At 33.6% G+C, this 26,002-nt stretch overlaps 3 protein-coding genes, 1 long non-coding RNA gene and 1 other non-coding gene across 6 annotated transcripts; 2 read left to right on the top strand and 3 right to left on the bottom strand.

Annotated features, from left to right (window-relative positions):
• Positions 1 to 4,430: 4,430 nt before the first annotated feature.
• LOC141716804 (uncharacterized) lies at positions 4,431 to 7,098 on the bottom strand. 2 transcript variants are annotated; one of them, XR_012573375.1, is made up of 6 exons: positions 6,190 to 7,098; positions 5,866 to 6,103; positions 5,538 to 5,741; positions 5,334 to 5,426; positions 5,129 to 5,221; positions 4,431 to 5,014 (listed from the first exon to the last, which is right to left on the bottom strand). It is a non-coding gene; the product is annotated as an uncharacterized LOC141716804 (long non-coding RNA). The 2 variants fall into 2 exon arrangements; XR_012573374.1 differs by having other exon boundaries at positions 4,431 to 5,011; positions 6,190 to 7,097.
• Positions 7,099 to 16,271: 9,173 nt separating this feature from the next.
• Positions 16,272 to 16,344, top strand: TRNAV-UAC (transfer RNA valine (anticodon UAC)). Its single transcript has one exon. It is a non-coding gene; the product is annotated as a tRNA-Val (tRNA).
• A 1,063-nt stretch (positions 16,345 to 17,407) lies between these two features.
• Positions 17,408 to 19,118, top strand: LOC141718160 (amino acid transporter AVT1I-like). The gene is made up of 3 exons (XM_074520539.1): positions 17,408 to 17,564; positions 17,834 to 18,438; positions 18,542 to 19,118. Exons 1-3 carry the CDS (start codon positions 17,408 to 17,410, stop codon positions 19,055 to 19,057), a joined length of 1,278 nt encoding a protein of 425 aa, XP_074376640.1. The 3' UTR covers positions 19,058 to 19,118.
• LOC141718159 (pentatricopeptide repeat-containing protein At2g36730) lies at positions 17,549 to 22,605 on the bottom strand. The gene is made up of 2 exons (XM_074520538.1): positions 21,009 to 22,605; positions 17,549 to 17,661 (listed from the first exon to the last, which is right to left on the bottom strand). Exons 1-2 carry the CDS (start codon positions 22,488 to 22,490, stop codon positions 17,593 to 17,595), a joined length of 1,551 nt encoding a protein of 516 aa, XP_074376639.1. The 5' UTR covers positions 22,491 to 22,605; the 3' UTR covers positions 17,549 to 17,592.
• A 342-nt stretch (positions 22,606 to 22,947) lies between these two features.
• On the bottom strand, positions 22,948 to 23,619 carry LOC141718720 (secreted RxLR effector protein 161-like). Its single transcript, XM_074521104.1, has one exon. The coding sequence runs from the start codon at positions 23,617 to 23,619 to the stop codon at positions 22,948 to 22,950; it is 672 nt and encodes a 223-aa protein (XP_074377205.1).
• Between the last annotated feature and the right edge of the window lie 2,383 nt (positions 23,620 to 26,002).

The following is a 26,002-nucleotide window of genomic DNA, read 5'->3' on the forward strand; positions in this document are numbered from 1 at the left end:
GATTTTTAGATATCTTAAGGGACTACCAAGTCTTGGAGTATTATAACCTAAAAATATTATGCTTAATTTGTTTGGCTATATAGATATATATTACACAGGTTGTAAGAAAGACATGAAAAGAATCTCAAGAATCTCTCAACTTCATGAAAGAAGATTGATTTCTTGTTATGATGAGAAATAACTTCAAATCCAACAACTTTGTGGAACACTCTATGACAAGACACCTTGACACCATGTATCATTTATTTCGAGACCAAGTCCTTTAGTCAAAGAGTTAATTGCAGAAATATTTACTAAATCACTTGATAAAGTTAATTTTTCAAGATTGGTTTGTAAGTGTGGGATATCATTCATTGCATATTAGTTGGAAATCCCATCTGTAAGGAACTCTTATATATAAGTTCACAAGTGTTAAATCTTCAATATTTAAAGCACTTGTGAATTTATCAATAATCCAGTACCTCGTACTTAGTGCTACTGTATTTATTATCATAATTACATGTCATAAACATTTGTGGTAATTAAGTATTATAGCATTAAGTTTGAATATTATTTTAATTGTATTAAAATAATATGTAGCATAATTATTTGCATCATGTACGAATAATTGTGATACTTTTAGTATTAGTAGTATTATTTGGAATTATTATTCAAGTAATCAATGATCATTTCTAAATCACTAATATTAGAAGTCGAAATATTCTCTAAGTTATGTATATAAAACTCTCAATATTTTATATGCTTAGAAAGTATTTCTAAAATTACTAAATATCCAGAAAGTGATTGCATCTATATAATTCATATATTCTATTGGTAATTATTTAAGGGTAATTATAAATATTTAAGTGCTAGTATCTAACTCATAGATATTTAGTATTTATTTATTTAGTATTTATTTTAGGTAGCTTGGATTATGCAAATTGAAACAATTCAATGATTTTATTTGCTCCATAATTCAAACTAACTTAAAATAAATAAGCAACACGATTGATCATAACAAAATATGTTAACGATTGATATCTAGTATATTGATTGTAATTAAACTGTTATAGGTTAATTGTGAGACTTTGCTTTTAGTTAATTTATCAACTTATATCTCCAGAATTCACTGAAATCAGAATCATGATTGTAGCATGATTAGTTGTGTGCTAATTTTTGACTTATATCAGTTAATGATATCTAGTTAAGAGTTTAACTATGAACTAATTGTGAAGTATTAATATTTATGGCATTACTTAAAACTCCTCTAAGTAATCAATGTTTATTCTATTGCTTAGTAGGAGCAAGAACTTTGAAGTACAGCTCAAAAACTAAGTACTGGAATTAATCTTGACCTAGTAGGAGCAGCATGGAAGAAACTGGAGCAAAAACTGTCTCCAAATGTGCTTGTATATCCTCTAGGTCACAACTTATATTTATTTCTATGTCAAAATAATTCTAAGGCACTAAGTTGTGACAAGGGTCATCACCCTAGCAGCTAGAGGTCGCAAGTAAGGTTTACAAGGAAGCCTAGAGGTCGCCACTAAGGTTTTTATCAAGCCAAATATATTCTAAGTCATTTTGTAGTGACTAAGGTGTACTACTAGCCACCTTGAATTCTTTCTAAGGCAATTTCCTCTACACAAGGCAATGCATTCACAACTTATAAGAAACAAGGAGTAACAAGGGAAGGCTTGGTCGCAACCTAGCTCATAAGGGAGCATAGGTCGCAACATAGGACTTCAACCAAGTCACAAGAATCCAAGGTTGTCTCTTGGTCACCAGTTAGCACTCCATGGAAGGAAATGGGTTGCAAGTTACCTTTCCTTGTGTTCTAGGTCACAAGTAAAAATGAATATGCTAAGGCAAACTTCTCATCTTCCTTCTAATCGCAAGTAAGCTCAGCATGAAGGCTAGTAGTCGCCACTTACTTGATTAACCAAGGCAAATGGCTTCTTGTAGTCGCCAGTAAGGAGTTGGATTATTAATTCAAATGAAAACCTCTCCTGGTACACGCAAGTAAAGAAATAAGTCCCTGGAAGGAAGTTTCTCTCGGGCACTACTTTATTGTACTATCAATTAATTTATGTGGTAAATAATTGGCCACGTATTTCAATTGATATAAAGTTTAAACTTTGCAGCAGAATACATAATAATCAAGAATTGTATTGTTCTGTTCATCTTCTCTCTCACGAGAGCAGATGAAATAAGAAACAAAGATACACATAGAAGCCCTGGCATATTGAATATCCGTTTAACTTCTCACCGGAAAAACGTTATAATTCCTGATTTAACAGTTGTATATTCATAGGGGCATTATAATCGTTATCCCGTAATTAGATCCTTGACAAACAAAAAGCTAGATCATTGTATAGAATTTAATTTGTATATCTTTGTAGAAGCAAGAACATTGTTGTTTTTGGATTGTAGCCGGTTAATTTATTTACTGTAGTGTAGCAACACCCCCCGAGGATTTATATATGAATAAATACTTCCCCAAATATCTTGTGTTCGTTACTTTATTGTCATAAACACTCTTCACCTCAAGACCATGGAATCACTAATCGAACACTAACTTATATATTCGTAAAAGATTCGAAAGAATTTTTTTTAATTTACTGAGTATCGTATTCGTATTCAACCCTCCCCCTATGATATTTCGGGACCTAACACAAAATAATTTTCATTAATTCTTGCTTGTACCCCAGATGTCAGTCACGAAGAATAAATGTCTCTTATATTAAGATGTGTTATTGTATATACAATTCCAATAACAGCGGATGAGTTCTTTCTTGGACTTCTAAACGTTGTTGAAATCATAGAAGATGCTCTTTTTCTTGAACTTGAAAATAACCTTGAAATTTTGAAAATTGATATGAATGATATTGATAGGAATAAATAAATTATGATTAAATACTGCAAGGTGTGGGCTGCTAGGCCCAATAAAAGATATATGATACTCAGACCGGAAAGGTTAAGCCTGATGGACCAGATCAGGCCTGATGGAATAAAGAAGGCCCAAAAGCCCTGATTATTAATTAATTTCGTAATTAATTAATAAGGCAAAAATCAGCTATTGAGAAGGGTCCCGGTAAGGATATAAATCCTTATAGATTATCCTCAAGGGGACCTAAAAGGATAAGGAATCAGTTTCCTACTATTTAGGACTCCTAAGTCCATTCTAATTATGAGACTTGCCCACAAAGTCTCCTATACCAAGTCCAATTCAAGGACTCCCAACATCTATATAAGGGGCCTCAACCCAAAGATCAGAACTACGTTTTTTAGCTTGATTCTCTAATTCACAGAGATATGTAGGCATCTCGTAAAAGCAGAGTTAAGCTACGAAACACAAGAGCAGCCATTAAAGGCCTTGAGCTCCCGAACCTTAGCAATAAATACAGCAAATAATAACCTTAGTTTTTTATCCATAACAGATATACATGGACAAGGTTATGATAACATTTCTTATATGAAGGACAATACAAATGTGTAACTAGCAAGGTACTAAATGAGTATCCTATGACATTTTATACTCCATGTGATTTCCATTCTATTTAATCTTTTACTTTGTCACATGGCAATGAGTGTTATTGAAGTTAAGTCATTTTTTGGAGTTATACAGCGAATCTATAAATTATTCTCAAGCTCAACAAAGCAGTGCGATATTCTCAAATCTATATGTGAAGCGCCCATGATAGAAAATGGCTTCCTTTAAGATTATGGTCATGTAAACATTGGGAAAGTCGTGTTGCTAGTGTAAAGCCATTAAAATTTCAAACTCCACAAGTAAGATAAACATTGTTGAATCTGGTCACTACACCATATATGGGCTATTGCAACCCCAAAAAAGTGTAGTAAAAGATACCAAATATGTTACAATAGAGGTTTTTGCAACATTTTTACTACAATTCGGCGTGACATTTACTGCCGTTGCAATAGAAACCTATAACAACATTTTTTGGACTTATTGCAACATTTAAATGTATCACAATAACTCGCTTTATTGCAACATCTTTGCTAGTTTTAGCAACATATTGATGGTGTTGCATCAATATGTTGCAATAAAATACTGCAACACTTTCCTATAACATTTTGGAGTCTAATGTGTTACAAAAGTCAATTGATTGCAACATTTTTATGTAACACTTTTTCCCTATTGGCATAATTTATCATTTTTAGCAACATTTTACTGCAGCACTTTTGTTCCTATTGTAATGCTTTTAATAGTTTTAGCAATATTGTAGTGCAACACTTATGTTCATATTGTAATGCTTTTTAATAGTTTTAGCAACATTAATTTGCAACACTTTTTATTACTCTAAGTTGCAATATCTTGTTTAAAATGTCAAAAACCATCCCAAAATCACAAGTTGTCAATAAATCTAGATTTCACATTTCCAATTCTGGCCAGATGGCAAATGTAACAAAATACAAGTCAATAAGGCCCAAGAAATGGCTTATACCAGAAGATCATCTTGCAGCTACGTCTAGTACTAAATCCAAAGTCGAAATATATAGTCGACCTACATCGTTACACCATAAATCTAGACAAAATATAGTCTATTTTCATGTCTAAGTAGCAACATACCAAAAGCACACATTTATAAAATAAAAGTACTAAACAACATTAAGCATCATGAATAATATTAAGATCGTCCTCGTCACTTTCAGGCTCACGATCACTATCCTCTTCTTCATTGTTGTCCTCACTTTCATCACTGTCCGCGCATAATTCTTCAAGATTAATTTGTTTAAAATCTGGATTGATTTCTCCAAGCTTTACTATGGCCTTGGTAACTTTTTCAGAAACCTTTTTATCTACCATCTCCTGCATTTCAGCCATCAATTCTTCCCTTATTATCTTCTTCAAATCCTCCATATCAGCAGGAGTAGTACTGGAACTAAGAAGCTATTGTTGCTGATCCTTTTTCAATTTTCTACATTTCCCAGATTTGCCCAGAAGCCAATTGGGACCATGGCTGGGTTTTTTGACTTGGTCATCACTAGTGATATTTTCAGCATTGGGAGTCTACTAATAAACAATAATACAAACACATTAAAAATGAGTGCCACTCTGAATAATAAAAAGTATATGATATTGTAAAGATGGAAATGACTAAAACAATTAAGTAAATTGCATTGGTACCTTATATTGTCGTCCTGGTTCCCGTTTGCGAGTTTTTGAGTAAATATCATCTTTTGGAACTAATTCAGCTGGATCAATTTTCTTTTCCTCTTTCTGTGAAGAAATGCAAATAATGGCATTATGTCAAACCAATATAATACAAGATAACAGAAATGCGATGATTAAAACAGAGAAAAGGAAATCAATTTTTAAACGCTGGACATACAATTTTCTCGCCAATTTGAGCAAAACTTTTACGACCAACTGTGTGTGTTTCTACAATCAACGTACGATTTTTCACATTTTTCCTAGCTCGATCCTGATTATCCAATAAGGTGCAGAAATATAAAATAAGTTCCACCAATTTTTTAAAAAAACATTGCGATAAGGTGACCATCTAGCTAAGTGATTGATAAATAAATACATATACCTGAACTTCTTCATTCCCCCAATATTTAAGAAGCACCTTGAATTCTTCAAGTGGAATGACATTAGGCTTGTTTTTCAGCCTGTCGTCATCATTATCATAAGCAAGATAATGACTCTGCTCAACTCGGCTTTTGTGCAGCCTCCACAGAGCACCAATGGTCCTTAATGTGTAAGTTCTTCCCTCTTCGGGAATCTCATATTTTGTCTAATTAAATTAAGTTAAATTATTAGCTGCCTTTTACATCTCAGGGATATAGAATGTCATTTTTAATTAATCATATACTATGAACAAAAATAGATATTATACATAGATTATTTTTTGTGTTTACCTTCACAAATTTCCATAAATCCTCCTTCAGTTGCTCAGGAACTCTATGCCAGTTAATTGAATCAAGGGGACAGACTGCCTACCCAATGTCCCCAAAAAATCCTTGAATTCGGACAAGATTTTGTCATCATCAGCCACAGCCTGCAACTCCTTGTTCAACTTAATAATCTTCTTCTCATCTTCTTTTCTTGTGTACACAACTTTCATTAAAGTGGGTCCTCTACGCTTCCTCTTCTTTTCTGGACCAAAAAGTTGTAAAAAAGATTAAGCCAATAACCTATTCAAATTTTTGAACCAAGCCAATAGTAGCAAAAACAGTTATTACCAGGAGATGTGGCATCCTCATGAGTTTCTTCTTCACATGGATGACCACCATCATCAGTTTGGTTTTTTTCTTTTTCTAATGTTTTCTGGCGTTCTTTCATCAAGTTATAAGCCTCCATTGAACCAATACCCTGATTACTATACTTTTTTGGTGGTGCCACTCTCTGAGGAAAGGTTGGTGATATATCTTTAGGCAAGGGAGGGGGAGGTGGTTAAACAGGGGATGATGGTTCATTTATCGGAGGTTCAGTTATCGGAGGGGTTGACTTTCGAGATGGAGGATGGAGTGAGTTTTCAGACTGTTAGTAGTTATTAACACAATTAAAAATAGTGTAAGAACCAAAAACTGCTAAAAAGTCCACAACACAAATGAAATTACGTACCTGTGTAGATGAAGGACCTACGGTCCTTGAACGTGTCATTGGCACCCTGCCAATAGGATTGGACACTTTCTTCACCGTTTTAGCTTTAATCTTGAAAGATTGTTTTTCTTTAGCAACCTTCTTAGCAACCATGTCTTCGTCGTCTTCAGCTTCACAGCTATCTTGTCCAGGAACGTACTCCCCATCAAGTTCCAAGTCATCATCCACTTAAACTTTTTCTTTGTTCTTATTGGTCAGACCATCAGCGATCCTTTTTAATCCCAACTCTTCAATTTTCTTTTTATTTTCTACTACCTGCACCATCCTTTTCTTCTCGTACTCTGTTATCTGATAGAGAAAACATAAATTTTAAGTTAGACTCAAGGCAGTTATGGTAGAAGAATAACTACCAGATTGAACTTATTACCTTTGGAACAACTTTCTCTGAGTTTCCATGCTCATTCTCAGCGTCGAGATTATCAACAAGCAAACGACGACTAGTTCTTTGTTTCTGCAGTCCGTCTATCATCACAAACTTACGCTTTGCTTCTAAACCTGTTGGTACATTAAGTGGATATAAAATATTATTTTGACACCCCAATACATGAGTAATAACCAAAAAATATGAACACAACTCGACAAAATAAATATACCTTCAAAAAAATGAGTTCTTGGTCGCACAATCACATGTGGCTGCATCTGTGGCTTAGGCTCCACAGATTTGTCAACAATCTCATCAACATAAAAATCCAATCTATCCCCTTCAACTGTCTATACAAACTCCTGTAAGTCGCGATCATTGTCAATAAGCTTCCAACCAGTTGGTACCTTTTTAACATAAACACCGCCTATTTCTCCATATTTGACATCATCCTTCACATATTCCATCACGGCAGTGTACGAGAACCTATCAGAATCAACATATTCCACTATCTCCTTACATAAACCACCAACATATCTTGCCTTTGTGAACTGTCCCTTGTGGAAAAATCTGAGAATGTAATCCTTAGACGCCATCCTGAAAATAAGAACATTTTAAGAAAAAATAGTAATTGAAACGTGCACAAATATGACAAAGGGAAATACAACAAAAACTAACACGAATAATAGAAACACTGACTAGAACAAAAAAATGAACTAAATACCACATTTATATTTGAATAAGAGACTACAAATGATTCTTTTAACTTAAACTACCACAATTAGATTTTACAAAAAAAACATGAATAATGGAAACACAACAGATTTTATGAACAAGAGAAATAGAACACCAAATTAGCACAAAATTCAACTAAATACAATATTCTTTTACAACTAAGGAATACAAATGATTCTTTTAATTTAAACTACCACAATTGAAACTGATCAAAATATGAAATAACTACAAAGTAGCAGAACTATAAAGAGAAAATAAATTCTCTTTTTATCATATTTCATTATTATCTACTTCTTCATCAAGGGTAACCGGAATTTGTTTTATCGGAAAGTCATCTCTGCACCAATTCATGATATCATCTGTAGGTAATCGTTCTTCGGTGATTTCTACTACTACATTTATCTCGTCTTCTACTTCAGAATACTGATCCTTCGGAAATTTCTTGATGACAAAATGCATATTCTTTTCAGCAGGGTCTTCTTCATAGAAGACTTGCTGAACTTGTGTAGCTAGAACTAAAGGATCATTTTTTTCATATAATTTATTAAAATTCACTCTTGTTAACCCATGACAATCCTTTTCTTTTTGACACCAACAACACCTAAATATGACTACAGCTAGTGCTCCCCAGTAGTCAACCTCAATGATGTCCTCAATTGCGCCATAATAACCAACTTCCCCAACTACTGGATTTTTGTCTTTAACAGTCGCGAAACTAGTGGTTAAAGCAGTGGGGAAGACACCACTATTCTGTATAGTACACCTACTATCTCTCTACTTGGTGTGAAATCTGAACCCGTTGACAATATAACCCGTAAATTTCTTAGCTTCCCGATGAGGCCCTCTTGCAAAAGACGACAATTTCATTGATATCTCATTTTTGTTTCGAACCACCTCTTTTAACCACTTATGAAATTCATTTGCATGTGTTCTTTCACGTTTATACTTCTTTACCTTCGCATATTTTTCAACCAAGCTACGGTGTTCACTGCAATTATAATAACACCAAATTAGCACAAGATTATGATGGTTTACAGTTTTATAAAATTTGGATAAGCTTTCTTTGTTCCCAGAAACACTTACTTTTTAAGCTTCTCGATTTCTTCGTTGTCACAGTTGAATAATATCTATCGATGAGCCTTAGTCCATACTTTATCTTCTAGGTGTATAGATTTCCCATCTTTTCTTTTACGAGATCCAATAGGATATCCAACATCTTTGTTACAGTCCTTCTGATCACTTCTGTTTTTACACTGCTCATTAAAAAACCGAGAACAAAATGTTAAACATTCCTCAACCAAGTACCCCTCAGCTTTGTACCCCTCTGGCTTGCTCCTATTTGGAACGTAGGATTTTAACTTGCACAAATACCTTTCAACTCCAAACATCCACCTTAAGTACACCGGACCTCCAAATTCGATTTCCTTACACAAGTGAATTGGTAAGTGAACCATTCTGTCGAAAAACGCAGGTGAAAAGATCATTTTAAGTTCACAAAGTATCTCAATGATTTCATTTTATAACTTCTCAACATCTTCTAATTCGATGACTTTGCCACATATACCCCAAAAAAATGCCCCCAACCTCATTAAAGGTATTGCTACCTCAGGTTTTAGAGTTTTAACCACAGCAAATTGTAATAGAAATTAAAGAATAAACTATGCGTGATGACTCTTATAACCCGATATCTTCCGCTCATTCATTTGAACACAGCGGCTAATATTAGAGGCAGATCCGTGGGGTAACTTAGCATTCATCAGAACTGAACAGAAGATTTTATTTTTCTTTTTTGGTCATATCAAAACTAGATGCCCTAATTTTAACATGTTTGTTATCATCACATCTGACTGGATGAAGATCTTTCCTAATCCCCATTTCTTCTAGATCTTGACGAGCACTAAGATGATCTTTTGTCCTGCCCCCGATATTTAATAAAGTACCCAGAATTTTATCACAAATGTTCTTTTCAATATGCATCACATCTAGGTTATGCTTTACCATATTACTGCTCCAATATGGTAACTCGAAAAAGATGGACTTTTTCTTCCAAGGGCAATATGATGAAGAACCCCTATGTTTTTTCTGTTGCTTCCCGAAGTCATTTCATAGCCACACAAAAGATGCTCAACCTCTGTTCCTGTTAACAGTTCAGGACTTCCTAGCAATTCTACATCCCCATTGAATCTCCGCATATCAGACCTCCACTTGTGGTTAGGAGGAAGAAATTTTCTGTGGTTTAAATATACCACCTTATTGCTATGTTTTAAATATGTTGACGAGGTCTCGTAGTGGCATGAAGGGCAGGCCAGTTTACCTTTCGTGCTCCAACCCAATAAAATTGCATATCCCGAAAAGTCACTTATCGTCCATAAGAGGCCTGCGTGCAGCCTAAATGTGTTGTCTACCCTTGCATCATAAGTTTCTATCCTAACCTCCCATAATTCTTTCAATTCTTTGATTAACGGCTGCATATAAACATCAATCTCGTTGCCAGGATAAATAGGGCCAGTAATTAAGGTTGAAAGAATTAAAATTTCAAGTTTCATGATTTACCAAGGGAGAAGGCTGTAATTCACTAGCACAACTGGCCAGGTGCTATGAGAAATATTCATTGACCGATATGGATTAAATCCGTCGGCGACTAATCCTAACCTAACATTTCGCATTTCTGCCCCGAATTCTGGATATTTGATATCTAGCGACTTCCAGCCCTTGCCGTCAGTCGGATGCCTCAACTTGCCATCCTTTTTTCATGCTAACGCATGCCATGTCATTGAGTTAGAATAATCAGAGCTCAGGAACATTCTTTGCAGCCTTGGCTTCAAAGGAAAATACCTCAACACTTTTGCTGGGACTTTATGTTCCTTCGACTTAGATATATCCATATTAGGCCCATTTATATCTTCAACTACTTTCCACCTAGATGTTTTACACTTTTTGCAAATATTCAGCCCCTCATTTTCAGCCCAAAATAGCATGCAATCATTTGGACATGCTTGTATTTTTTGGTAATCAAGACCCAAGTCTTTAATCATAACCTTGGCTGAATTGAAAGATGACAGCACGTTAACGTTGGGAAAAGCCTCCTTTATTAAGCCCAACTATGAAACTTAAACGAGTAAAATTTTTAGACTCGGGATATAAAGGCTGCCTACCCTCGTTAACAAGCCTATAAAATTTCCTCGCATCAGCATTCATTCTCTTTCTAACTCCGTGTTCACCAGTATCATTACCAGTTCCATATATATTTTGCATCATCGCCTCAAACTCATAGCCTAAACCCATACCTATATCAGTATACATCTCATCCATGTTACCGATCATGTTTTCTATCCTAAGGGTTGAGACCTCGTAAATCCATTCAAGATAATGGGGACAAGGACCATTACTTACGAGATGCTCACGTATACCCTTGACATCACTCCAGAAATGATTACTACAGGTTTTACAAGGACACGTTAACTCCTTTCCTACGACATATTTAGAAAATGCTATCGTAACAAAATCTTCCACCCCTTCCTATATTTAATTACTGTACTTAGGAAGAAATATCCATTCTCTCCTTCAACATCCATTTTCTACATAAATAAATTGGACAAAAAAACAAAGTATATCAAATACTAACAAAGACAGAGAGACAGTAGAGGCAGAGCACATATATTACAACATTAACATGCTCTTATCGTACTTAAAATTAAAACTTTAAACCTTAATTAACAACCTCAAGTTTTAAACCTTAATTAATGACAACATTACAACATCAAACTCAATAGAGATTAACACAAACAAATCCAATTAAAACAATAAACAAATTATACCATAAACATTCCAACAAAATCATAAATTACCAAATATCTACTAAATTACAAGAATAAATCACAAATATAAGAACAATTTAACAGGAAGGTTATATATCTACACAAATCACAACAAAATTAACACATATATTCAACTAATTAATACAAAAATCCAACAAATTTCACATGCATACATATATATACAAGTATAAGCATAAAAAGATGAGTAAAATACTTTTAATTGAATCTTTACTTCGATTTTTGCACAAATCTTGCTCAATTAGGTTTGGGGTTTTGGGCTTCGGCTTAATTGGAGATGAGAGAGTGGGGGACAGAGAGAAAGAGAGACGAAAGGAGAGTCGTGAGGGGGAGAGAGAGACAGGGTCGGGAGAGAGACGGGGTCGGGGGAGAGATGAGAGAGAGTGACAGTTTTGGGAGAGAGTGAAATATTTTGTTTAATTATTTTGTCTGAAATTTTCGTGTATGAAAGTTTTTGTCTGAAAATTTTTGGCGTGAAAACATCCCGCCAATGAAAAAAATTGTTCCCGCCTACAATTTTAGTGAAAAAGAATAAAAAGTGTTTCGTTTATTGTAACACTTTTATAATAGTATTGCAACTGTATCGAAAATTTTAAAACTACCATTTTACTTGCAACATTTTTATATTTTATGTAACATTTTTAAAAGTATTGCAATTGATTACCAAGTTTTATATTTTTAGCAACTTCATGTAAAACTAATAGATATTGGGTTTGCAATAGCTCATATATGTTGTAGTGGGTAGAACATAACAATGATCCAAGCACAATAAATGATGTAGAGTCTTTGGTAAATTATGAACTTCAGAAGTTTGATTTTATTTTTAGCATGGTCATTTAGTTCGAAATATTAAAAAAAAAAGTGAAGAAAGTTACTAAGATTATCCAAGGTAAAGATATAGATATTGAAAAAAATTGTTAATCTTATTTTTTCAAAAAAATATGTGTTAATCTTTTACGAGGTCTAATTCTTTTTCTATAAGTGTATATATATAATGGATTTGAAACCGTGGAAAGTAAAGCTAAAAAGATTGCTTCAGAACTTGAAATTGAACCGACTTTTCGTGAATCTCGTGTTCGTCGAAAGAAATTATTTATTGAAGAAAGTTCCACAGATGAACCAATTCAAGTTGCTGAAAAAAAAATCGAGTCAATTATTTTTTTAGCTATGATTCATATAATAATTACCTCAATTCAGACAAGATACGTGTAATTTAAAAAAATATGAAGATATTTTTGGAATTTATTTGATTTGTGCATATTTGAGAAGTATAGATGATTAACGTATAAAAAATGCATGTGATACTCTTGAGAATGTTTTGAGACATGATAATATGCAGAGGCGGACTCAGCATATGACGAATGGGGGCTATAGCACCCACTGAGATTTTATAAAACATTCATTTTATTTTTATTTTTTTACACATACAAAATTTTCAAAAAATATTTTAGCCCCTATTAATTTTAAGAAAGAAAGTTAAATATTTAAAATGCTTAACTTTTAAAAAATAATAAATTTTCTATTTAATCCATTATCTTTTTGTATTCTTTAATTATAATAAATTTTGTTTCCAATTTCTATTCTTTTTTAGTTGATTGTATATATTCTACTTTTATTTTATTAAGATTGTTTGAACTTGTATATCAGTTTGTAAAGTTAGGTGTAGTTTTAAAGACAAAACATAAATATCCATCTTTCTTCCCTGTCTTTAGTCGACTATCCCTTTCTTCCCGTTCAAACCTAATGCCTTACCCCCGAGTTTTTATTAGGGAAGAAAGTAAGTGATAGGGAGGTAAAGTACTTTCATCCCAAAAATGGGATAAAAAATTTGGAGTGAAAGTATGCAAAATTTACATTTAACACCACTTGCTTTCGTTCCTTTTAAAAACTCAGGATCACAATTAGGAATAAAAGTGAAATATTTCACTTACCTTTCACTTGCTTTTTCATCCCAAAAATGGGATAAAAAATTTGGAGTGAAAGTATGCAAAATTTACATTTAACACCACTTGCTTTCGTTCCTTTTAAAAACTCAGGATCACAATTAGGAATAAAAGTGAAATATTTCACTTACCTTTCACTTGCTTTCCAACCTTTTTAAAACTCGGGAGTAAGGGTAAATCCAAACAAATCAAGTTTGGAAACCAACAAGATTCAAGAGTGAGATTCTAAGAGCAACTCCAACCTTCACCTGTTAGCTAAAATGTCTAGGTGTCAACCTAATATACATATTAGGTAAAAATAATGTCAGTCCAACCATGAGACCTGTTAACAATAATTATAGATATCATCTATTACATCTTCTATATTTGTTGATCCTCTAGTAATTAGCTAAAATGTTTAGATCACATCCACGTCACCTTTCTGCATATTTAAAACATATAACCATACATACATACATATTTATATTTATATTACATTTAATATATATGGATAAAAATTCTTATTTTATATTTAATATTTTTAGAATATATAATATTAAGTATAAAAATATTATTTTCTTATTAACCAAATTTATTAATTATTTTGACATACAATTGCATATTTATAAAAATAGTAATAAATCCAATATGATAAAATATAATAGAACTATACATTTTATAATATATAATAGATTTTATTCGTTATTATTTTTTCATATTTAAATGTGTTATATATTTTGAGTTTTAATATTTATTAATTTTTTTTCATTACATTTATATTTTATTTACACTTTTATTAGATTAAGTATTAAATAAATTTATTTTATCATTTAAAATATGTATCTGAGTATCTGAAAAATAGTTAAAAATAATATTTTTAAATATAGATAATTATTATAACTAATACCATAAAAGTACACGTGCTTGCAGGTTCAACAAAATTATAGATAATGATAATTTGGCTAATCATTTTAGCCAAGATACTCTAAGAAGACTTAGAGAATATCAAGTGTCAATATCATTGCATCAAATCTTCGCTAACAGGTAAATTACATCTCTCAATATCCCCCATTTTTTTCAATCTGTTTCTAAATGAATTGATGCTCTATTTATGTACTTGCTAACTGGGTTAAATTAATTATTTGCTTAATCTTTTTTATGCTTACTTTCTTAGTTGCTTTGTCTCTAATTTAGTTAATATAATCTGAATATTTCAGAAAAAATGGAGAAATACTTCGGAAGGATAATACCTAAGCCTAGAACAGAAAATGATGGTTCAAGTTCTGGTCCAATTTTTTCTACTCCTAATGTTTCCAAATTTGAGAATAATCTTAATGAACTTGAGGCTGATCCTGGCAGAAGAAGAAATATATTTGAATGTGATGCTAATACAAGGGAGAAAATTTGACGAACATACTTGCAAAGAGTGCCTCGTCAACCAAAAAATCATAATTTTCCGTGGTCAATTATTGGAGGACAAAAGCGTAGATTTATTTCTACCTGGTTCACATATTACAGGGAGTGGCTTGAGTATAGCATTGAAAAAGATGATGCATATTGTTTGCCTTGCTATCTTTTTCAATCTAATCATGGTAGTCAAGGAGGTGTGGTGACTCATTTACTCGGGAGGGCTTCAAAAATTGGAAGAAAAAACACAGGTTTGATATTCATAAGGGAGAACATAATAGTAATCGTATATATGTATCTTTAATTTGTGCCTTTTAAATTTTTTTGCACTTTAATTTCTTTTTCTTGCACATGTGAAAAAAGAAAATTAACTTAGATTTTAAGAAAGCCCCCCTTGAACATAATTTCTGGGTCCGTCTATATGTTGATCGACTTGAATTATATTTGAAATTATAATTGCTGGGTAAGTCACTACCAAATAATTTAAGTAAACCAATTGAAGAGTTGGAACATATATGCATTTTATTTTTCCTAACACTTGAATTACTTATAAAATAATATTAAAGATACCAGTTACTGTATCTAAACCGTTAAGAGAAGTTTCTTCAAATTGAAGTTGATAAAATTTACTTTCGATCAACTATCTGACAAGAGAGAGTTTGAATGATTTGGCTATGTTATCCGTAGAGAAGAAAATAGCAGCTGGACTTATTATAAAAAATTAAAATTTTTATGCATCAAAAGGCAAGAATACTTATCTAAGGATCTCTATATTATCTTCTCCTGAGGCTAGGGCGTCAAAAAAATTCGAAAAATTCGATATTCGTCCGAAAAATCCACATCTGTATCCGAAAAAAAGCGGATATTATCCGTATCCGAGAAAAAACGGATATTATCCGTATCTGAATTCGGGATATTCAAATCCGAAACTAAATACATATATGATATTTAAAATATATAAATATATAATTGTATATAATTTAAAATTTATTTTGTTAGTTTATAGTGTGTGTAAATATATTAAATATTACGTTTATACAAATTTTATATAATTGTATACATACTTTATACATATATAAATATATTATTTGTATTTAATCGTAAAAAATGTTCTATAATCATCGTCAAAACGGGAGGGGCAATAAAAAATTCAAAAAATTCGATATTCGTCCGAAATATATCTACATTCGTATCGGAAAAAAAGCGGATATTATCTGTATCCAAAATAAAACGGATATTATCCGTATTCGAATCCGATGAGTGCGGATACAAATATAGGCATATCTGTATCCTAATTATCCGTTTGACAGCCCTATCTGAGGCCTATGTTTCGGGTACGCTGGAGCCGCCCGATAACGTAGGTACATATTATATTGTAGGCTACAAAACTTATGACATCTGCTGCTGTGGTGTAGTGGTTATCACGTTTGCTTTACACGTAAAAGGCCCCCAGTTCGATCCTTGGCAGTAGCATGTGTTTATCCAGTTAAAATATTTTTTCGTCTTTTCCGAAATGTTTTATTGAGATTTGTTAAGTGAGGCCTCTACAACCCTCAGTGCTCTTCTCTAAAATCGGGTTTATTAAAACTAGAAATGTTTTTTAGTTGATCCATCTTAGGCAGGAAGAACCCAACCAAAACAAGAAAAATACAAACTAGAAATGTCAAAGCCGCAAATAATTCTTGAAATCTAAAAATGATCCAAAAAATGCACAATTTAAAATTCAAAATTTAAATATCCTTAGTAATAAAAAATACATTCTGCTGTGTACAACAATTTAAATAATTTGGCTGAATTAACAATACATTCGTACTTAGTTTTTGCTATTTTAATGAGTTTATTTATGTAGTATAATAATCTTTCTTGGAAAGAAGAGCAAATTATTTATGTAAAAGATAAGATTAATTAGTCTCACCCACAACTCATTTCCCAACTTGAATGCTGCTCAGTCAAATTAAAAACAGAATCAGATCCAAAAATAAATGAGTATATGCCTCGAGACTCCCCCAAAAGTCTGACTTTCTAGTTCATTCACCCTTACTATTTCTTCATCATCTTCCGTTAATAGCCGGCTTTACTTATGATCTGGTACTTGTTTGTTTCACATGCTGATTTGAAACAATAATTTTACTTGATATTTACATACATTGCACTGTGTTGCTGCAGAAGTAAATTCAATTTGTCACAGTATATACTTCAACATTATTCACCGAAGGATAGATTAGAGACCTCTGGTAAAATGCTCACCTAATATATGGTTGATATTGGCGCTGGTGGGGTATTTTTACCACATTTGTTGAGTGCATGGAGTATTATATAATACACCACGCACAGACACAGGCCACAGCACATGCAATTTTCATTTTCTTCTCCCCATAAACTTGCACCCAGATAACTAGGTTGAAACTACAAAGCCTGCACCTGCGCTAAAGGAAAATTATTTGGGATTAAACAATCAATTGTGTTGTAAGGAAGCAAACTTGTTAAATTGCAATCTAGTTGACTCTCAAGCTCTCTCCTATACTTGCTCATAGTGATGGCCGAAACACATGAAAATGGATACTCATCTGTTACTATACCATTCTTGCATGCCACAGACGAGAAGCCGAACAAGGAGGAAGCAGACATACTTCATTCAACTGGCCGGACCTCATTTTTCAACACCTGCTTCAATGGCCTCAATGCTCTGTCAGGTATTTCTTCGTGCCGGATATATGCAGGTTATGGTTTAATGAGAACCGAAAATTGTAAGGACGGTAAGAACCAAAAGTTCTGCCGAATAATCTGGTTCTGCAAAAAAATAATTCAGAACCACTATACAAGAAAGTGCATAACTTTTTGATTCTAATGGTTCTCACACTAAGCGGTTCTTCCCTAAATCTAATTCACCTTTGAAAGATTGAGACAAGAAAATAGATAAACTCGCAAGGAAAATCTAATTTCTATTTGTGTGTTCTCTTAGGTGTTGGGATACTGTCAACACCATTTGCTTTATCATCAGGAGGCTGGTACAGTTTGCCACTTCTGTTCATTATTGCTACTATGGCTTTCTACACAGCCTTGTTGATTCAGAAAATCATGGATGCAGACCCAAGTATCAGGAGTTATCCCGACATTGGTGAGCGTGCATTTGGTAGAAAAGGGAGGATGCTGGCATCTAGTTTTATGAATTTAGAGCTCTACTTTGTCGCTATAGGATTCTTGATTCTAGAAGGTGACAATTTGCATAACGTATTTCCAGACGGATTTCAGTTAAATGGACTTAAAATTCAGGGAAGGGAAAGTTTTATAATGATTGTAGCTCTTGTTATACTGCCTACAATTTTGTTAAAAAACTTGAGCATTCTTTCTTATGTATCTGCAACTGGAGTTATAGCTTGTGTTATCATTCTTGGCTCAATCATCTGGACCGGTACCTTTGATGGTGTTGGATTTCACGAAAGGGGTGTAGCTGTGAATCTTAATGGCATTCCTATTGCTGCTAGCTTATATGCCTTTTGTTACTGTGGTCATCCAGTATTCCCCACCCTCTATACTTCTATGAGAAACAGAAAGAATTTCACCAAGGTAACTAAAGTATCGAAGCACACAATTAGCCTCTTTAATTATTCAACATCCTCGGTCCATATTTTAGCTTTTTTTGTTGCTAAATTACGTTTCTTAATTGCAGGTAATGTTCTTATGCTTCTTTCTATGTACTCTCACTTATTCATCGATGGCAGTGTTTGGATATCTCATGTTCGGCGCAAATGTACAATCAGAGATAACTCTAAACCTTCCTAAAACAAAAGTCGGTTCGAAAATTGCAATATACACTACCCTGGTCAATCCAATTGCTAAATATGCTCTAATGGTAACTCCAATTGTGCATTCTATAGAACGCAGGTTTCGATCTTACTGCAACAAAAGATCGTTTAGCCTCTTGATCAGAATTACCCTGCTAATCAGCACCATTGTTGTGGCACTAGCTGTTCCGTTCTTTGAACTGCTCATGTCACTCGTCGGAGCTTTTTTAAGTATGACAGCATCAATCATACTTCCTTGCATGTACTACTTGAAGATTTCTGGCGCTTATCGGAGACTAGGAATGGAAGTGGGAATCATAGGGGCTATTTTATTATTCGGTGTATTAATTGTTATAGCTGGTACTTATACCTCTCTCGTGCAAATTATTGGGCAAATGTAAACAACGTGAAATGTATCAGTTTATACACTACATCTTTATTGAGAAAATAACGATTTTTGTTATATTGTGTTATCTACCTACATTTAGAGATCCTTTCACACAGTTCTTGTCCGTATTTTAAAAAAAAAATCTTTGCAAAAGCTTTAAATCTACAACATAAGTTGAGACATAAGATACAAATTCATATTGATCTGTAATCAAGTGCTGTATGAGTAATAATTTTAGATAAGAGAAGTAACTGAAAGAAACTATTGCAATTTCTTACAGTTATATCACTATTTACTGTTACTATATATATACAAACACTTACAAAATCTCGCTAAATTATTGTCCTGACAGGCTGACACTATATATGAGAAGTATCTATCTATCACTGAGCAAGAAATCGCTAACTTATTGTCCTCACACTATATATGAGAAGTATCTATCTATCACTGAGCAAGAAATCGCTAACTTATTGTCCTGACACTATATATGAGAAGTATCTATCTATCACTGAGCAAGAAATCCGGAAGCTGTATCCTTCACTTTAATTGGCTAAAGAGCATAGTAAGTATTAAGACTGTCCTCTGCTGATAGAAGAAAATGACATCTGAATTTGGAAACTTATGGGGACTCTGATTGTTCATATGGGGTGTATGGGGTGTGAATCATACCTTGTGAAAGAGGGTACTGCTTTCTGATGCTACATGAATGTGTATAATTAGTTGTACATCAAGTGGTCCTACAGCATATTAGCAACCTATGCAGCTCTATTTTTTCTAATTTTTTGTCAGGTATTTCCTTAATTGAACAAAGCATCATACAACAGCACATATATCTGGTTACGCTTCAGAAATATGTTGTAATTAGGCTTAATTATATAAACTCAATAATTCTTGCATGAATAAATGCCTAGTGGAAACTTTAAAAGGATGAGACACAGAAAGCAAAACGTTAGAATAATAACTCTTGCTAATCACGGTCTCGAGAAGTTGCTACTTTCTGATGTAAAAGAAACTCTTCACTATAGCACAGCACAACGTTTCTTAAATGTTTTACGACAATCTTATCGTATGAAGGATTAGGCAGACACAAATTTTTTTGGTATGATTTAATGTTGTGAAGCACTAGTGCTAAAACAGTGTAAATATGTTTCTTCTTTGAAATAGGTTGATGGTCTAGACTCTAGATTTTTTTCTTTGGTCTTACTGATTATCTCTTGCACTTGGTCAAACTATTTGAAATTTGGATGTCCGCTTACTTTTCGTAAATTTTTCATCTGTTCCAGTTAGATCGTTGTGACTTGTGAAATTGGTAACAAGTATTTTTGTAATAAAAAATTAAAGTCTAAGTTGTTCTATCTAAATGACAATGACACAGCTTGAAGAACATTTATTGGGAACTGGTTCAGTCGAAAAAAGAAACAACTTAATAAAATAGAGGTCAGAGAAAAGGCAGAAAAGAGAAGAGTGCAATCAGCCTTAGGTCTCCACAGGCTCTCCGATAAGTGGATAGGTATAAAGCAAGCAAGTTATGGGGATAGAGAAAAAGTAGAGAGGAGAAATAGAATATGCATCAGTATCAAGTTTTAGAGAAAAATTATCATTTTTTTACATAACTATGATATGCACAACACAAATCTAACAGAAATATAAAAACCTCCTAAACTAACAATTTCAAAAGTCAGCTGCCAATTCTCTGTGAAGTTAACAAACTTTCATATAAGTCGCAACTCAACACAACAAAACCAAAATTGAGGGGAAGTAGGGAGTTAGGAACAAATTGATTGCAAATTCATGCTCGAGGTAGCAATAGCATGCAAAGAATCACATAGGCACTACACGAAGAAATAGAAAGCAGAATTGCAGATTTAGAGATTAAAATTTCATGATATAAGGCAATCAAGAGTAACCATCTTCATGTGAAAATTCAATGTATTTAGTACTAGAAAGATCTGCTCATAATGGACCTGTAAATCATCTCCAGAGAAGAACTTGCACATAGATCCACCTACCTCAATGCAGCTTTCCCCGGCCATCTTCTTTAATCCACTTTTTCTCATTCTATTTCGCACATGTGTTGCTCTGTCCCACATTCCAACCTCAGCATACTTGTTTGCAATCATCACTAAGTTCCCACTTCTCCTTGGCTCCAGCGCTAGTAACTTCCGTTTTACCTTATCCCCAATCCCGTCATGGTCATTAGGATCATTGATGTAACACGCACTAAGCAATGTCCTCCATATAGTCGCGTCTGGCTTAAGCGGCATGTTCAGAATGAAGTTATATGCCTCTTTAAGTCGAGCAGCACGGCCTAAGACATCTACCATAGCACCAAAGTGTATTAGCATGGGTTTAATCCCATGTACATTCTTCAAGTCATGAAAGAACTTGAAAGCAGCTTCCACTAGTCCTGCATGACTACAAGCACAAAGAACGCCTAGAAAAGTCACATAATTAGGTTTAATCACAGACTTCTTCATTTTCGAAAATAAATCAAGTGCCTCTGTCCCAAAACCATGCTGGGCTAACCCGAGTACCATAGCACTCCACGTCCAAACATTTCGGTCAAAAATCCTATCAAAAACAGACCTCGCTAAGTCCACTGCTCCGCACTTAGCATACATATCAACAAGAGCTGTCCCCAGTTGACAATTCACAACCAACCCTTTCCCAATAACTTGAATATGAATCCATTTCCCAAAACTCAAATTCCCAATTTCAGCACAAGCCGAAAGCATAATTACCATTGTCGTCTCATCACACTCATACCCCAAACCTCTCATCCTTGTAAAATACATAATACCATCACCAAACCTCGAATTCTCAACACACGAAGAAATAATCGAGTTCCACGAAACAACAGTTCTGTCAACCATCTCATCAAACACCTGACACGCAAAACTCATTTTCCCACACGACCCATAAAAATGAATAAGACTATTCAACAAATAAACATCACAATGCAAACCATTCTTCACAACATCCGCATGAACTTGCCTCCCTTCTTGATAAGACGATAGCGTAGCACACGCCTTAAACAAGAACGGATAAGTCATGTGATCAGGTTTAGTATCCGAACGACGCATAGCAAGAAAGACAGAAATACAGTCTCCTGCCAAGTTATTTTTACCCGTTGCACATTCCCGTATAACAGTATTCCAACAATTGGGTAATGAGTCAGTGTATCGGGCAATAACAGAGCTCGTATAATCGAAGCTGCTAGCCGAGGGATGCAAAGCGAGAAAATGGATGAATTTTTCGGTGATGTGTGTGTCGAAATGGAGTCCGCAAACAATGATTTGGGCGTGAATTTGGAAGAGGTTTCTTAAGGAAGAACAGGATGTTAGTTGAGAGAGACATTGTAGTTTTTTCAATTGGGGAAATAAGTTTGATTTATGGTTAGAGATTTTTGGCGGGAATAGTTGTTTGGCTTTCCACCTAACGGCCATGACCCATGTGAGAGGGCTGTGTTTGATGAAAACCAGGTGTTTGAAAATCAGAAAACGAATGAACTAACAAAAATTTCTAAAAATCGATATTGTTATATAACATAAAAGCAGAGAAAGTAAGAAATAATTTAAGATTTCATATATATTGATATATCAAGACAATGTACATTCAAGCTTTTTATAGGTTTTTAAAACATAGATTACTTGAGAAGTGAAATGCCAAGATTTTGTGTCAATTAATGGGGTAAAGGTGAAAGGTCAAAGTACATCTAGAAAGTTAAGAGTCATACAATAATATCATAACACTGCCCCTTGGATGACTCTTACAACTACATGGCTCATTAAAACTTTACTAGGAGAAATTCTGTGGGAAAAACCCTAGTGAAGGAAAAAGAGTACATGTGTTCGTGTAACGAGTGTATTATATTTCCCCCTCATTTTGGCATGACTATGAATGTCAACATAGATCTCGAAGTTTGCGCATTCCAATTTTGTGCACCAATTTCTCGAACGAAGATGTAGGATGTGATTTTGTAAACAAATCTGCTGGATTTTCACATGAACGAATCTGACAAACATCAATTTCTCCCCTTTGCTGAACTTCATGGGTGAAGAAGAATTTTGGATCAATGTGCTTTGTCCGATCTCCTTTAATGTAGCCTTCACGTGTCTGAATGATGCAAACTTCATTGTCTTCATACAAAGTGGTAGGAGTTCTTTTGTTGACTGAAAGACCACATGAATCTCGAATATGGTGAACAAAAGACCTCAGCCATACACATTCTCGACTTGCTTCATGAAGGGCCAATAATTCAGCATGATTTGAAGAAGTTGCTGCAAGAGTCTGTTTTGTTGAGCGCCAAGATATTGCAGTCTCGCCATATGTGAATATATAACCTGTTTGTGATCGTCCTTTGTGTGGATCATACCGATATCCTGCATCTGCATAACCAACTAATTCCAATTTTGAGTCTTTAGAATAAAATAAACCCATATTCATTGTTCCTCGAAGATATCTAAATATTTGTTTCATACCAGTCCAATGCCTTCGAGTTGGGGCAGAACCATGTCTTTCCAAAAGGTTAACATAAAATGCAATATCAGGACGTGTACAATTGGCAAGATACATTAGTGCACCAATGGCACTAAGATATGGTACTTCTGGACCAAGAAGTTGAAGAGACGTCCAAGGATGATCAAACACCGGAAATTGTTGATAATGAAGAGATCTCGATAAATTATGTCATTTCATGAAAGATGTGGAACAAAAAAGAAATTGTCATGGATGATATATTTGCATATGCAGCTCCACTTGACATTTCTGAGGAAATCGAGGATCATGAGCCTAGATCGATCTATGAATGTAAAATAAGAAATGATTGGCCAAAGTGGAAAGAAGCTATTGAAGCAGAATTGAAATTACTTGAAAAACACCAAGTTTTTGGACCTATTGTCCAAACACCTGCAGGTGTAAAACCCGTTGGATATAGATGGGTATTTGTGCGTAAAAGAAATGAAAAAAATGAAATTGTGAGATATAAGGCACGCCTTGTTGCTCAAGGCTTCTCACAAAGACCGGGAATCGATTACGAAGAAACTTATTCCCCGGTAATGGATGCAACAACATTCAGATTTTTAATAAGTTTATTAATTCTAGAAGGACTCCGAATGAATTTAATGGATGTTGTGACTACTTGTATGGGTCACTCGATAGTGACATTTACATGAAGATCCCTGATGGATTAAAAATGCCTGAAGCATATAGTTCAAGACCCCGAGAGATTTACTCAATTAAATTATAAAGATCATTATACGGATTGAAACAATCAAGTCGTATGTGGTACAATCGTCTCAGTGAATATCTTTTGAAAGATGATTATATTAATAATGTAATATGTCCATCTGTTTTTAATAAAAGGACAAAATTGGGGTTTACTATCATTGTTGTCTATGTTGATGATTTAAACATCATTGGAACTCCAGATGAACTCCATGAGACGATTGGATATTTGAAAAGAGAGTTTGAAATGAAGGATTTGGGTAAAACAAAACTCTGCCTTGGTTTTCAAGTTGAACATTTATCTAAAGGAATCTTTATCCACCAGTCTTCATATATTGAAAAGATTTTTAAACGGTTTATTATGGATAAAGCATATCCTGTGAGTACACCTATAGTTGTACATTCACTAGAAAAGAACAAGGATCCATTTCGTCCAAGAGAAAAAAGAGAAGAACTTCTTGGTCCAGAAGTACCATAGCTTAGTACCATTGGTGCACTAATGTATCTTGCCAATTGTACACGTCCTGATATTGTATTTTCTGTTAACCTTTTGGAAAGACATAGTTCTGCCCCAACTCGAAGGCATTGGACTGGTGTGAAACAAATATTTAGATATCTTCAAGGAACAATGGATATGGGTTTATTTTATTCTAAAGACTCAAAATTGGAATTAGTTGGTTATGCAGATGCAGGATATCGGTCTGATCCACACAAAGGAAGATCACAAACAGGTTATATATTCACATATGGCGAGACTGCAATATCTTGGCGCTCAACGAAACAGACTCTTGCAATCTGCTAAACCAACTTCTCTTTTTGCCACACCCGGTTGATGACAGATCTTCTTAGCTTTCGTGCTGATAACGTGTTATATAATATAAAAGTAGAGAGAGTAAGAAAGAACTTAAGATTTCATGTATATTGATATATCAAGATAATGTACATGCAAGCCTTTTATAGGCTTCTAAAATATAGGTTACTTGAGAAGTTAAAAGCCAAGAGTTTGTGTCAATTAATGGGGTATCGGTGAAAGGTCAAAGGACATCTAGAAAGGTAAGAGTCATATAATAATATCATAACAGATATGTGTTTGTTCTAAGGTGAAATGTTTGAGTTCCGGGTCCGTTTCTGAGGACGTTTCCAAGAGTTTCTTAATTTTAGGGCTATTTTTAATGGATAAAATATAATTCTCGTACATAAAAACTGTTATTTGAAAATATTTTTTTTGTCAAAAAATATTTTCACGTGTATCAATCGTATCGAAATATAATGTCTGTATTTTTTCATTGGAGAAAATTTATTATATAACTAAAGGTCATGTAAAATGTTTACATAAATTTAGATAATAAAATATTCATGTCTGGACATAGAATGGAAGAATGAAAACAAAAACAAAAAATAACAAAATTAGTATCAGAACACCAATTAAAATAAAATATATTATATAATATATTACATCTCGAAATAACAATAAATTATATAGTACTGATTTAAAAATGAAGTCTAACCAAAAGGATACTAAATTAAAAATTTATAATTATGAGTACAACATTAATACAATATTACAAAATAACTTATATTTGCTTTTACTTGCTACACTATATACTTACTTAATAACTTTATCAATAATAATATTTAAATATATACAGGATAATTCAAAATTATAAATATATATTGATATACACCAAACATCTATAAAAAATAAAAATTAATATTTTCTAATGGTCTCACC

This window comes from Apium graveolens, chromosome 4 (genome assembly GCF_009905375.1).
Source record: "Apium graveolens cultivar Ventura chromosome 4, ASM990537v1, whole genome shotgun sequence".
NCBI classification, from domain to species: domain Eukaryota; kingdom Viridiplantae; phylum Streptophyta; class Magnoliopsida; order Apiales; family Apiaceae; genus Apium; species Apium graveolens.

Coding starts and splice junctions, on each gene's coding strand:
- LOC141718159 (XM_074520538.1), bottom strand. CDS start 22,490: ATGGCCGTTAGGTGGAAAGCCAAACAACTATTCCCGCCAAAAATCTCT. Junction 17,662..21,008: donor TCTCTGGAGATGATTTACAG/GTCCATTATGAG, acceptor ATTTTTTTGCAG/AACCAGATTATTCGGCAGAA.
- LOC141718720 (XM_074521104.1), bottom strand. CDS start 23,619: ATGTATCTTGCCAATTGTACACGTCCTGATATTGCATTTTATGTTAAC.
- LOC141718160 (XM_074520539.1), top strand. CDS start 17,408: ATGGCCGAAACACATGAAAATGGATACTCATCTGTTACTATACCATTC. Junction 17,565..17,833: donor TGGCCTCAATGCTCTGTCAG/GTATTTCTTCGT, acceptor GTGTTCTCTTAG/GTGTTGGGATACTGTCAACA. Junction 18,439..18,541: donor ACAGAAAGAATTTCACCAAG/GTAACTAAAGTA, acceptor TCTTAATTGCAG/GTAATGTTCTTATGCTTCTT.